Below are 14976 nucleotides of genomic sequence, written 5' to 3'. Positions count from 1 at the left end.
TTACAAGGAAACTATACGAGTCTTTTACGATGAAGCGTAACTACGAAACTACGACGAAATACTCTCTTTCGCTTTTACAACGAATTTATTTCGTCGTAAATGTTACATGGAAGTTACGACGAATCTTGCATTACGACGGACGTTTTACAACGAAACGCTATTCCTTGTTAATTTGTTGTAACCCTTCTATTACAACGAATTAACAAGAAATATGACCCTTGTAATAAATATGTTTTCTTGTAGTGAATATCTTATATATTAAAACAGAAGTCACAACATTGATTCATGTGTAATTTTTTAAAAAATAGACTTAATGGACATATTCATAGAAAATCATATTACATTTAATCTCTAATCTTATCATTTAAATTTTGAGCTTACCAGAAATTTTTATTGGGATATCAATAATTGGATCTAAACAATAGATGATCCATTGGATTTATAAATAGTATAAATTAAATAGATATAATTTAATGTTGTAATACTATACCTCCATATGTTAATTTTTTAAATATTTGTCGATGTAAACTTTTAAAATTATAAATATTTTTTTTAAATAACAAAAATCATATTATCTAACAATGATTAATCTTTACTACCTTAAACCAATGAAAACAAATTAACTATATAGTTTATTTTAAAAATTAAATAAAAACTAAATGTTTAATTATTTACTCGATAATATAAATCTATGAAGCAAAATGTTTAATTTTAAAAAAAAATTCTAAATTTGTGAAATGTTACAATATTTTTGACTATGACAATAAAACAATATTTTACTAATATATATATATATATAGTTAAGATTTTAATAATGAAATAATAATCCGAAAATATATATATATAAGAAGATACAAATACGTGTGAAAATTTGAAACAATCTATTCAATGAAAAAATATACCGTATACTTATTATGTTTTAAAAATTGATAGACACATATATATTATAATATATACCAATTTAGAATTGAAAACAAAATGTTTATATAAAAATAAATGAAAACAAAAATTCGCGCGGTTGCGCGGATCAAGATCTAGTTTGGTATTAAGTGGATATCATGTTAACTTAGAATATTAAAAAATTTAGAATAAAAATAGACAGTGGGTTGAGGAATCACAAATATAAAAGTATGGAACCGGTTTAGTCTTTGAATTATTAATCACTTTTTATTTAGAAAAATACATTGAGTTATCAATCAGTTTGAATTATTTATAATGCTTCAAATATTATTACATCTTTTGTTGGACTATTTTAAATTTAAATGAAAACTTCCAACAGTAGATAAAAAATAGGATCCTAAATTAATAGATTAGATGCCTCTATTTAAATGATGTGAAATTGGACATTTTTTGTTGCTGCATAGATCAGAAAAGAATAAATAGTTAAAAAAACAAAAAAAACAATTCAAGTAGAACCAAAATACTAAAAGAAATTTGAGCACATACATTTAAACACAAATGCTCGGTGTTCTAAAAAACGGTGTACGCGACCTCTAGGCGTCGTTATAGGCGGTAAATCAGATTTAAACGAAACGATTTTTGATTGATTTTTTTAAAAATCGGTCTAGTGTTGAAAAAAATCAATGTGACGTCCGCTTAATCAATAATATTTTATAAAATTCCTAATTACCGCTTAGCGATCTGTTGAACATTGTAAATATCTAAAGATAATTTGATTACAAACTGTAAAACAAATATCAAAAAGAAAATTTGATCAGTTTTGATGTGAAAAGTTTTAAGCAAATATCTGAAGAGAACATGACATGATCGAGTCCTAACTTTTTTTTGAAGAATTCGAACTTATTTAGTGAAAATAATAATTCGGACTTCAACTGTTTAAATCAGTGACCCAACTCCCAACTCCAGATCTCTCCATTATTTTTGTAATGATCAAAACTTTGAAAATTATAAAACATAAAGAGTTAACTTTAAATCATTCACCAGATTTTTGTCGACGACCAGATAGTTAAAAATTGTTTAATTTATGTTTAAGTTTAGAAAAACCCCACGAAAAATGAACATAGATAACATAGATACAAATCCTTTCATAACGATCGATCGCTAGTCGTTTATCCAGACGAGTAGCATAAGGTGAAATGAATTTCTTAATGTTATACACCACTAGTTGAAAGAACAGTGGTAGTTTTTTGACCGGAGAGCAGTAGCTTCCGTTAATGGGCCCATCCGGCCCAACAAGGAAATTTCTGGGTCGGAGAGAGCCTCTAGACAAAACAGAGGCTCGGCCCTGCTTTTGTTGCGGATTGAGAGAGAGAGAGAGAGAGATCCGATTCTGATCAGAGATTTGTAGATTGATCGAAGAAGATGAACACTGACATCACTGCCTTGGAGAAGCCCCAGTACCCCGTCGTTGATCGGAATCCTCCATTCACAAAAGTCGTCGGAAACTTCAGCGTCCTCGATTACCTCCGTTTCTCCACCATCGCCGGCGTTTCCGTCACCGTCGGCTATCTTTCAGGTCCACTTCTCTCCCTTTCTCTCTCTATCTGTTGGAATGCGTGTGAATATACTCATCGATTTGGCGATGTGTAGGGATTAAGCCTGGGATCAAAGGACCGTCAATGGTGACGGGAGGACTGATCGGACTCATGGGTGGGTTCATGTATGCGTATCAGAACTCGGCGGGGAGGCTCATGGGTTTCTTCCCTAACGAAGGCGAGGTCGCTAGCTACCAGAAGCGTGGTGGGTTCCCTAAATGAGTCTAGGGTTTTTGCTGGATCTGGGTTCGATTTCGAAAAGAAGTCTCTTTTTTTTAATTTGCTACTCCTTTTGTTTGAGGATAATGTTTGCCTCTGTTTGTTACAACGTATGATGATGATGATCAATAAAGATTTGAGCTTGCTCAAAAATTGTTTGTTATATGACTTATGATGCTGACCAATAAAGATTCGAGCTTGCTAAACGGTTTGAGAAAGTGAATTTCTGTTGAGAAAATATTCATGTGGTTGTGATGTTTTGGAACATCTTTATTCAGAGGAGGATCCTTGTGGTATCTTCTTTGTAGTGTAGTTTGTGTGCAAATATTGGTTTGCAGATATATGTGTATCAGTGTCAACGTTCCAGATGAACTTGGAGCAGCTGCATTTTTGAGTCTTTTGATAGACTCTGCCTCATGTTCCTATCCTGGTAAAACGGAGTTTTTTTCTGAATTGAGGATAAAAGAAGCCTATGAAGTATTTTGTAGCTGCAAGTTCTAGCAGTTTCACGTTCCCAGTCCTGCATGTAGGAGCGTGCTTCATTCGAAAATGGAGGGGGCATGATTCGTAAAAGTACAAGTGACCCCAAACAATGTCACAATATATCACTGGAACCATGTATGGAGTGATACCAAATATGTACCTCTAATTTTAAAATATTTTTGTTCAGCTCTCTTTTTTTTTTTGAGAAAGAATGTTAAATTTAACTTGGTCCGAGCCTAAAGCCGGCCAGGTAACGGCGGCGCACAAGTTTGTTCAGCTCTCTTTTGTTTTCTCATATCATTGTCTCTCTATATTACTCTTTTCTTTACTGAATATTTACATCAAAAACGTGACTATGAGTATGAGTTTAGTTTTTCTATTTGATGTTTCAACCAACAGTTCCAAAAATTATGAGTGAGGTATAAACTGATTTGATCCTTAACCAAAATTTTTATTTAGCAACTTATTTAAGAGTACCATATTATCAATAATTAACTTACAGCTGAAGCAAAAAAACAAAAGAAAATACAGCTGAAGGACTAGCATACTAGTGACGAGAAAGCGAGAACAACTACGACAAGAGCGAAAATTAAGACTGTTTCAGAATTGTCTTAAGCAAAAGCGTGAAAGACTGGTTCATAACTAATTGATGTACTATCCTCTGCATCAAATATGTTTTCAATCAAATTACAAGTCACGCACATGACACATGTCTACATATCTCATATTATATACATACGACATACCAATTCGATGATGCATGCATTAACAAAATCATACTCTCGGACCAAATTCTTATCAGTATGCAGCAAGCTTAGTCCAGTCAGCGATATATGTATTTAAGTAACTAAAGTTAGCTCAGTATATTATCTTCTTTAACCTAAAGATCCCTAATCGTATATATTGTTATTATTACTCCTTAGACGATATACCGAATACTCTTTTGGAGATACGTACGGTTTTTTACACTATGTGATTAAGGAAAACCACAACCATTAAACATTCCCCTTTTCTTGTGAATCGTTTATGCACCTAAAGTTAGTCCTTACTTATTGGATATTATACCACTTGTTTAACCATCAAGTTGTCACTATTATTTTTGATTTTTATTACTAAATTTAGTACTTAAATCTGATTCTATTCTCTGTAAATACAATTTTGCGCATCCACCAGATTTCACTTTTTGTTTCAAAGTGTTAACTGAAACACTAGACATCTTTCCGAGTTTCTGGAGATTTTCTTTCTTGTTTTTGAATCAATATATACTTGGAAAATCATCAAGACGGTTTTATGTAGATTATGGAAAGTGATAATATTATTAGAGGACTTGTACACTATTTATACACGTTAGGAGAAGGGTACTAAGTCTAGACTATTACAAATAAGGACCTCAACTATCTATATTTACATATATCTTCTATACGCCCCCTTAAGATGGAGGGGACTTGTGCACTCCAATCTTGTTGCAAGTTTGTTGAAAGTGGTTCTGCGGGAGTGGTTTCGTCAACGCATCAGCAAGATGGTCACGAGTGGAGACATGTGAGACGCGTAGCTGCCCAGCCTGGATCATGTTTCTCGTGAAGTGGTAATCGAGTGCAATATGTTTCATACGAGAGTGAAACACAGGGTTTGCGCACAAGTATGTTGCACCCACATTATCGCAATATATAACCGGGGCAGTAGGTATGTCGATGCAAAGATCAGAGAGCAACGAGCAGAGCCAGGTTACCTCAGAGGCCGTATTTGCCACAGCACGATATTCATCTTCTGTAGAGGAGCGAGCTACGCCTTTCTGTTTCTTAGAAGACCAGGAAACCGGATTCCGACCAAGGTAAATGATATATGCATTTGTAGAGACGTAGTCATCCATGTCGCCGGCCCAATCTGCGTCAGAGTAGGCATGAAAGGGGAGAGGAGTGTTCTTGTGGAAGAAGATGCCATGACTGCGAGTGCCTGCAAGATAGCGGAGGACTCGTTTCACCGCTTGCCAGTGCTCCAGAGTCAGTTTGTGCATAAATTGAGAGAGACGCGCAACTGCATAAGCGATATCAGGTCTCGTAAATGCTAAGTACTGTAAACTGCCAACAAGAGAACGATACGGAGCAACATCAGGAAGAGGTGTTCCACCGAGGAGAGTAAGCTTTGGTGAGGTCGAAAGAGGAGAGGCCACTGGTTTCGTATCAGTCATGTTCTGCTTGTGCAACAAGTCATTGATATATTTTTGCTGCATTAGGTGAAGTCCCGATGGTGTCCTGATGGCTTCTATCCCAAGAAAGTAATGAAGATCAATAGGGTCTTTGATGGAAAATCGTTCAGCAAACGAATGAAGTACCTTGTCAACAACCAGAGGGTTATTTCCAGTGACCAGTATGTCATCAACATAGACCAGAACATATGTGATAGTTTGCCCATGTCGATGAACAAAGAGAGAGGCATCAGCAGTGGAGTTTGCGAATCCAGTTGCAAGAAGGTGTTGTCGGAGGGAGAGATACCAGGAGCGTGGTGCTTGCTTGAGACCGTAGATCGGTTTACGAAGTCGACATACGTGCGTGGGGTTATCTTTGACAAGGAAACCAGGCGGTTGGCGCATGTATACCACTTCCGTAAGTTCGCCCTGAAGGAAGGCATTGTTAACGTCCAACTGCTTGATAGGCCAAGATTGAGTGACCGCAACTTCAATGACTAAGCGAATGGTAGTTGACTTGATAACTGGACTGAAGGTCTCCGAGTAGTCAACCCCATGCCGTTGCGTATAGCCTTTTGCGACTAAGCGACCTTTGCGACAATGGATTGTACCATTGGAGAAGTATTTTGTTGTGAAGAGCCACTTGCAGTCAATGACATTCTGATCAGCTCGCGGAGGTTCGAGATCCCAAGTGTGATTCACAATGTGTGCATCAAACTCAGAGATAGCTGCTTGACGCCATTCAGTATGTTTCATGGCCTGATTGATGGTTGTTGGTTCAGGGAGAGTGCTTGAGTTTCCTGCAACAGTAAGAGTTAATTTCTGAAGAGGTTTGGATATGTTGTTTTTGGCTTAGTTTTCATTTTGTGGACATTTTGAGTGGGTTCAGTGTTTCGGGTTTGTGGTTCAATAGGTTGTATAAGTATAGCTGGTTGGGTATGGATCGTAGTTGAGGGGTTTGTGTTCTGAGTCGTGGGTTGCGACTCATTTTGAGGTGGAGCAGTAGGCTCAATGGAAGTAGGGAGAGGCTGAATCGTGGGTTGAGATTCATTTTGAGAAGGAGCAGTGGGCTCCATAGGGGGGAGAGGAGATGGAGTTTGAGGGTTAGGAGGTAATACCTGAGAGGGAGATGACGACGACGGTGGTTGCTGGTGAAGAGTCCCGCGCAAGGGTTCCATTACTCGTTCAGGTATGACAGTGACTGGTGTGACTGTAGTCGGAAGAATGGGTTCAGTGCTCTCTGGTTCTTGATGAGTGGCGGAGCTCATGGTGCGAAATGGGAATTCTGATTCCACAAAGTGAACATGTCTTGACGTATAGATACGTTGTGTAGTAGGTTCAAGACAAAGATATGCACTCTGAGATGTGGAGTAGCCAAGGAAGATGCACCTCTGTGATTTGTCTTGAAGCTTGTTGGTATTGTATGGCCTTAACCACATGAAGCACAAGCATCCGAACACCCTTAGCTTGTCATAATTAGGAGGTTTCCCAAAGAGGATTTGATACGGTGATTGCATAGCCAGTGTTGGTGTGAGAAGGCGGTTGATCAAGTACACAGCCGTGGAGAATGCGTATGTCCAGTATTCTTTCGGTATAGATGCCGTGGATAACAAGGTAAGGCCTGTCTCGACAATGTGTCGATGTTTCCGCTCAGAGATACCATTGTGTTGTGGCGTATGAGGTGGAGACGTGAGATGAGTGATGCCATGCGTGGCCAGGAAGCTTTTCAAAGCAACATACTCACCTCCATTGTCGGAAAAGAGAGTTCCAATTGGAGTTTGAAACTTCTTTTCAACAAGTGATTTGTAGGCAATGAACACTTCTTGGACCTGCGATTTCTTTTTCAATGGATAAAGCCAGGTGTACCGTGAGTAGTGATCAACAAAGACAACATAGTATTTGAAGTTATCAATAGATGTGATAGGGGAAGACCACCCATCACTGAAAACATATTCAAGAGGTCGAGTAGAAATAATAGAAGAGTTTGTGAAAGGCAATTTGTGGCTCCTATTAATTAAACAATCAGAACAAGATAACTGTTTTGAGGAACAAGCAGTAGTAGGAAGAGAAAAATGAGAGACAATAGTGTTTAAAATAGAAAAAGAAGGGTGGCGAGCCGGGAATGCCACGAAGAGAAAGATGTTTTCGAATTGGATGAGGTGACCATGGCCGTTGGATAGGAGTGTTGCATAGGCCACCGATATAGCTCATTCTTAGTCCTGCCTTGGAGTAATGGGACCCCCGTGCTGAGATCCTTCACCTGAAAGGAAGCCGAGAAAAATTCAACCGAAACACCATTAGTATTGCATAGACGGTATACCGATATAAGGTTCTTATCAATATCAGGAACATATAAAATGTTTTGTAATGACATATTGCGAGTTGGAGTGGAGAGAGTAGAAGAACCAGTGTGAGATATCGTTAGGCTTGAACCATCAGCAATGAGAACGTCATCTCCACCGTGATAAGGTTGATGAAGAGAGAGGTTGTTCAGGTCCGACGTGATGTGGTGAGACGCACCCGAATCAAGCAGCCAGTTCGTGGCCGTGTATGGCGAGTTGGCCACAAGATTTGCACGAGGTTGCCAAGGGCGGAATGGGCTTGCGTGTTGACTTGCTGGTGCGAACGCTTGGAGTTGCTGGAACTTAGGACAGCGACGTACACTGTGACCTTGGGTATTGCAGAGTTGACACTTACCCAAATAAGGTTTGGACTGACGTTGCTCAAAGCGCTGAGGAGGCTGAGAGTACTGAGCACTGTTGTCTCCACTGGAGGAGCTGTTGTTGTAACGCTTGTTGTTGTTGTTGCGATTGTTGGAGTAGTTCTGCTGCCGATGTTGAACCGCATTCGCAGACAGAGGGAGCACTGCAGCAGGGGCCTCACGATTAGCCAAGAGTTTTGCTACATGATTGAGCAAGCGTTCGTGTATCTCAGTGATACTCGGAGGAGTATCTTTTCCCTCGATCTGATCCACTACCGTTTTGTAGTCATCCGGTAATCCTCCTAGAATCAGTTCAACTTGATCTTCATGATCAAATGGTTTGCCAAGAATCGCCAGTTGATCAAGCTTGGTGATGGCGCCTTGAAGGTACTCATCAATCGATTTGTTGCCTTTGGTGTAGTGCTTGAGCTGATCTTTGAGTTGTTTAATGTGGCCACGACTTGGTTTGGCATAGATCAAGGCTAGCTTCTCCCAGATCTGAGACGCAGTTGTCGTGCGAGACACGGTAGGTTGAATGGCGGTGGTAATGGCTCCAAGGAGAGTGCTGTATATCAGCTTGTCTTGACGAGTCCATCGTGTGTAGTCTGGATTCTCCGAGACAACATTATCAGTAGTTATCGTTGGCGGTGGAGCAACAGCAGTGGTGTCGAGATGATTGGCAAGAGCATAACCATCTAGCAGAGCATGGACTCGGAGACCTTCAGTCCAGTTATCAAGTCAACTACCATTCGCTTAGTCATTGAAGTTGCGGTATGGGGTTGACTACTCGGAGAAGAGTACTAGGTCTAGACTATTACAAATAAGGACCTAAACTATCTATATTTACATATATCTTCTATACGCCCCCTCAAGATGGAGGGGACTTGTGCACTCCAATCTTGTTGCAAGCTTGTTGAAAGTGGTCCGCGGGAGTGGTTTCGTCAACGCATCAGCAAGTTGGTCACGAGTGGAGACATGTGAGACGCGTAGCTGCCCAGCCTGGATCATGTTTCTCGTGAAGTGGTAATCGAGTGCAATATGTTTCATACGAGAGTGAAACACAGGGTTTGCGCACAAGTATGTTGCACCCACATTATCGCAATATATAACCGGGGCAGTAGGTATGTCGATGCAAAGATCAGAGAGCAACGAGCAGAGCCAGGTTACCTCAGAGGCCGTATTTGCCACAGCACGATATTCATCTTCTGTAGAGGAGCGAGCTACGCCTTTCTGTTTCTTAGAAGACCAGGAAACCGGATTCCGACCAAGGTAAATGATATATGCATTTGTAGAGACGTAGTCATCCATGTCGCCGGCCCAATCTGCGTCAGAGTAGGCATGAAAGGGGAGAGGAGTGTTCTTGTGGAAGAAGATGCCATGACTGCGAGTGCCTGCAAGATAGCGGAGGACTCGTTTCACCGCTTGCCAGTGCTCCAGAGTCAGTTTGTGCATAAATTGAGAGAGACGCGCAACTGCATAAGCGATATCAGGTCTCGTAAATGCTAAGTACTGTAAACTTCCAACAAGAGAACGATACGGAGCAACATCAGGAAGAGGTGTTCCACCGAGGAGAGTAAGCTTTGGTGAGGTCGGAAGAGGAGAGGCCACTGGTTTCGCATCAGTCATGTTCTGCTTGTGCAACAAGTCATTGATATATTTTTGCTGCATTAGGTGAAGTCCCGATAGTGTCCTGATGGCTTCTATCCCAAGAAAGTAATGAAGATCAACAGGGTCTTTGATGGAAAATCGTTCAGCAAACGAATGAAGGACCTTGTCAACAACCAGAGGGTTATTTCCAGTGACCAGTTTGTCATCAACATTGACCAGAACATATGTGATAGTTTGCCCATGTCGATGAACAAAGAGAGAGGCATCAGCAGTGGAGTTTGCGAATCCAGTTGCAAGAAGGTGTTGTCGGAGGGAGAGATACCAGGAGCGTGGTGCTTGCTTGAGACCGTAGATCAGTTCACGAAGTCGACATACGTGCGTGGGGTTATCTTTGTCAAGGAAACCAGGCGGTTGGCGCATGTATACCACTTCCGTAAGTTCGCCCTGAAGGAAGGCATTGTTAACGTCCAACTGCTTGATAGGCCAAGATTGAGTGACCGCAACTTCAATGACTAAGCGAATGGTAGTTGACTTGATAACTGGACTGAAGGTCTCCGAGTAGTCAACCCCATGATGGCGACTTAGAGAAGTTTTTGCTAGGTTTAGGAGCGTAAGCTCTGATACTATGTAGATTATGGAAAGTGATAATATTATTAGATGACTTGTACACTACTTATACACGTTAGGAGAAGAGTACTAGGTCTAGACTATTACAAATAAGGACTTCAACTATCTATATTTACATATATCTTCTATATTTACATATATCTTTTATATTTTATGCCTAGGTAAATATCTTCCCTGCTTTGTGAGTCTGCCTGATGTAATTTGGAAACACTACCTTTTGCAAATAATATATTTGACAAAATTAGTTTTGTTTGTTCAACTCAGTTTCATTCTATATGTTCTCAGTATGTGAGTCCGAAATTAATTGTTCTGGAAACCATTCCATTAACAAAAATAATAATACTCTATATAGTCTTGTCTTTATATATTACTTTTAGACCAATGGCAAGTGAGGCCCTTCCGAAGAGTGAGCAGTCTGCTCCATAGAGTTTGGAAATAATCTAATCCCAACATAGAGTTATATCCTAAACCTAATATTTTTGGATCCATTTTAACCGTATTAAAACAATAAATATGAATGTATAAATTCGATAAAATATTTTAAAATTTTAATAAAATTTGTTTTCCTCTCATTTGTAGCTTGCAAAAACTCGGCTGGCCAAATGTTTCTCCTCAGCCATCTTATTATAAATATAATTTGAAGTCTGAATAGATAATGGAAGTAGAGGGAGCAGAATCGATGAAGAGTAGGAAGGAACAACAAAAGGGAAAGGAGGCGTCTTAGAGACAGAGAAAGAAGACGGTTTCTGAGCGAAGATGAAAGGGAAAGGCATTTAGCACGGCGCCCGAAAAACTACCAACTCCGAAGGCAGAGAGCAGAGATAAATCGCATCGACTGTCAGGTCCAAGCGATCACCGGAGGTAGCCAAGCAACACTAACCTCACCTCCTGATTCCGGAACCAGTAATACTGTCCCGTTGGCAGAGTCTGATCAAAGTAAGGATGCTCTCACAATCATCATCTAGTAATTATGAGAAGATATACAACCTATAGTAACTAAAATGTTTATCATTTATTTGTGTTTCGGGTGTGGATATACCAATGGAGAAGTTGGGTCAACTGATTGGGACAATACGGCTGAGCCGTGCGAAACATCTGGTGAGGACACTAAACAAGTCCACTGCTATGAGTGTAGAGGCAAGTAACAATGAAACAACAGAAGAAAAAAGCATACATGATTAAGCTAACTAGCTCATATTGTATATTGATATACTCAATGGAAGAGATCTATTTTAATTAGTTAAGGCTAAGATGTGGGTAAGTGTGAAAATTGACAGGTATTGCAATGTCAAGTGGGTTACGTTTGAGTGAGGTGAAACAACTAGTGAGGTCAAAGGGGGCAACAAGAGGGATTGTTGTCACAACATTATCAACACACAAGGTTAGTTAAAAACTTGCAAAGTGTTTATAAAGGTCGATAATTGGATATATTACAGATTATCTCATGTATCATTTAGCTCTCTCCACAAACTTTACTCAAATAATTTAGGGTACTAACTACTTTTCTTCATGAAGTGATTTCAGCTTTACTAGAGTTCAGAGCTTGAATGGAAGTCTTATAAATTAATATTTGTAAAAGCGAATCCATTATTTTGTGAGAATTAGAAATTCAATATTTTTGCTTGTTCCCATACACAAGTGAAAGTACTTTTTAGCTTAGATAAAAACTGAGTTTTGCAATCAATTACTGAAAATGTAGAAGGAACTAACAAAGACATTTGGTAGTACAAATGTTTTTTTTATGGGTAGAGAGATTGAAAACCACCTTGATTTTTTATACGTGTTTGCTTGTGAATTAACGTGATGAAATTTTAATTTTGAGATACACCTTCAAATACATTTGTTAAACATACATCTTCCATGACAATAACTCGTCATCTTCAATTTCTATGTATCATCAAAGTTTTTTTTTCTGGATAGAGATGGATAAAATTTAATTTTGACATAAAGTTTTATTGTACGTTCAGTTTGTAAATATATTTGCTTGGTATGAAAATTAGGTTGTATTGTATACATAAATTCATAATCAGAGCTCATATCTTTGCTTGGATCAAAGGACACAAAGACTCTACTCCTCCAGATATGTTCAGTTCCTTGAAGATACATTCCCTTTCCGTACGAAAACATCTCCTCCAGCCCCATCTCACCCTCCCTCGGAACCTGAACATCCAGCTAGCTCAAATCCCGAAACCATAGTGGTACCACTTGGTCAGACTCGTTCCATCACGCCACCGTGCTCTGTCCAACATCAGAATCTGCAGCAGTCATTGTCTCCGACGAACTCCTTAGCTTCGCCAGACAATGCGAGTCCGTCTATCCCGAGCTCTGATACCATATAAGGTAATAGGCTGAATGAATATTTTAGAATCAATGTACAACATATATATATATTACACTGGACGTAGGGCATTTGAGCTAAGATATTTTGAGTATCTACTTTCTATATCTACATTTTTATCCTTTAGTTTTGGTGATGTATATTAGAGCACCTCCAGTAGAGGTATCTTAATGAATATCTAAACATTTTTTAAGAAGAAAGAAAAAAAGAGAAATTGGAGAAAGAAATCGGCAATTAATTGCTGTTTTATAATTTTAATGCTTGGAAGAAAAAGAAAACGCACCGTTTTGAAAGGCGACACAAAAGGCGATAAAAAAGGCGATTTCTAAGGGGTTCTCGTGATGGATCCGGCAGAGCCGCTGATGTTAAGAGTTTTCAAGGCTCCTAAGACAAATGATGTAGTATAAAAGATTGTCGAACAAATTTTAAGGGATTTCAAAGCACCGAGAATGCAAGTACGTACTTAATCTAAGTGCAACCGATAATTTGGATGATTTTAAACTACTAATAATAAAAGAATGCAAGAACATAACAATAAAACAATAAAAGAAGTGACTTTCTTTGGTTATGATAAAAGAGAACTCATGGGTAGAGGAATTAGACCTTGGGTGATCAAGTTGGTGGGTGGAAAATGCCTAAAGATCAATTTTTGAGAGGCCAACTTAGAAGATGCATTATGAATACTCTACTAGCAAGGAATAAGAAGGATCTACACTGTAACATCCTAGATCTAGTCTAATCACCCTTAATCTCCCTAACCCATGAATTCAAGAATGAATTACTCACTACTCTTCATGATTCCTCTTAAATCCATATTGGATTTTAGATTAATCATGTAGAGAATTACATATAATAGATATGAAAACAACAGAATTGCAATAACAAAATGATCAATTGATTCAAAGAGATGAACTTTCCAAGAGGTTTTTGTGGTTTTCTTTTGATAAAAGATAATCTGCCTCCAATGGCTTACAAAAGATACTTAAACTTAGGTTTAGAAAGTAAAGACGTGCATAATGAAATGACTAAAAGGCCCTTGAGTAAACATGAAGTCGAGCAAACAAAAGGGGCGCAGCGACCTCCAGTAGTCACTCCGAGAGTCGCTCCAGGCTTCGGGAGCGACCTAGAGGGGTCGCTGCGAGACGTCGCTCCGGGTCGCTCTCGTGTCTCCAAGCGATGAAAACGCGAGCGACTTCTCTGCGTCGCTCTCGTGCCTCCGAGCGATGAAAACGCGAGCGACATCGGGGTGTCGCTCTGGCCAAGTCACTCTGAAGGGGTGTCACAGCGACTTCACGGTGCCGCTCCAGTGAGGTCGCTCCCATGCACTGCTCATCCAATGATCACCTTTATCACCTCTTTTGAGCTCCAAATGCACCCAAATGTCTCCAAGAACTCCATGTGGTACTCCAATACCTGATAAAGACTCATGTATGCAAAAAGCAACCTAAACATGGCTAAATCCTAGTCTATATGATTAAAATGCACATGGGTGAATGGATAAAACAATGGAAATATGCAAGATATCAACTCCCCCAAACTTGTTCTTTTACTTGTCCACAAGTAAACTTTCTAGAACTCATAGGGAGAGAGGGTTCAAGGTGGGAGCTCATAGCCAAAAGAAACACAACTAGCACTCAATTCAACATCTAATCCAACATGAGCACACTCTCTTATTACACTCTAGCTTCTCTAGGCCTATCTCAACTCATTTTGCCCTTACACACATCATCAAGCATCCACACATTCAAATCAACCAACCCTCACATTCATTAAGCATAATACATCAGGTGAATTCTTGCAAATGGTCAATTGGTCCAAATCATTTGGTTGGGTAAGGGAAGACTTTTTATTCAAGTGAGTCAAGAGGTTCAAGATATATGATATTTAAGGTGGTTTACTCTCGAAACAAGTAGCTTTGACATTGCACATAATATATCTAAGAAAGAGACCAACTCATGCATACAATGCTCAATCTCCATTCTTCTACCCTTTTCCCAAACATACAAGTTACACAATCACTTCCCAATGTCAAACCCAACTCACATCTCTCACCAAAAGAACCCAAGAACACTTTGCACATAAAACTCTTTTTTTTTTTAAATCTATAAAGGATTTTCCTCAACTTCAAAACAATCTTAGCTCCTAACAACTTTGCTAGCCCCCTTTTCTTTCTTTCTTTTTTTTTTTGTTTTTTTTTGTTTCTTCTTTTCTTATATTTTTCTTCTCTTTTTTTTTCGGGGGCCAAAACTTTTCATAAACTCGAGCTAGATGTTTATCTACTAATTCCAATAAGATTATCCATTTAAACACAAAGAGTCTA

The 14976-nt window shown here is 39.0% G+C and overlaps 2 protein-coding genes across 2 annotated transcripts; both read left to right on the top strand.

Moving 5' to 3' along the window:
• Positions 1-2242: 2242 nt before the first annotated feature.
• On the top strand, positions 2243-2884 carry LOC106292387 (NADH-ubiquinone oxidoreductase 20.9 kDa subunit-like). Its single transcript, XM_013727981.1, has 2 exons — positions 2243-2476; positions 2551-2884. Exons 1-2 carry the CDS (start codon positions 2323-2325, stop codon positions 2715-2717), a joined length of 321 nt encoding a protein of 106 aa, XP_013583435.1. The 5' UTR covers positions 2243-2322; the 3' UTR covers positions 2718-2884.
• Positions 2885-10973: 8089 nt separating this feature from the next.
• On the top strand, positions 10974-12657 carry LOC106332971 (zinc finger CCCH domain-containing protein 18-like). Its single transcript, XM_013771457.1, is given in 5 exon segments — positions 10974-11021; positions 11023-11254; positions 11346-11486; positions 11596-11699; positions 12349-12657. Coding segments are annotated over 5 exon segments (834 nt in total).
• The last annotated feature ends 2319 nt before the right edge of the window (positions 12658-14976 follow it).

Source organism: Brassica oleracea, chromosome C1 (genome assembly GCF_000695525.1).
Source record: "Brassica oleracea var. oleracea cultivar TO1000 chromosome C1, BOL, whole genome shotgun sequence".
Taxonomy (NCBI): domain Eukaryota; kingdom Viridiplantae; phylum Streptophyta; class Magnoliopsida; order Brassicales; family Brassicaceae; genus Brassica; species Brassica oleracea.
This window is presented reverse-complemented; position numbering and strand designations above follow the sequence as displayed.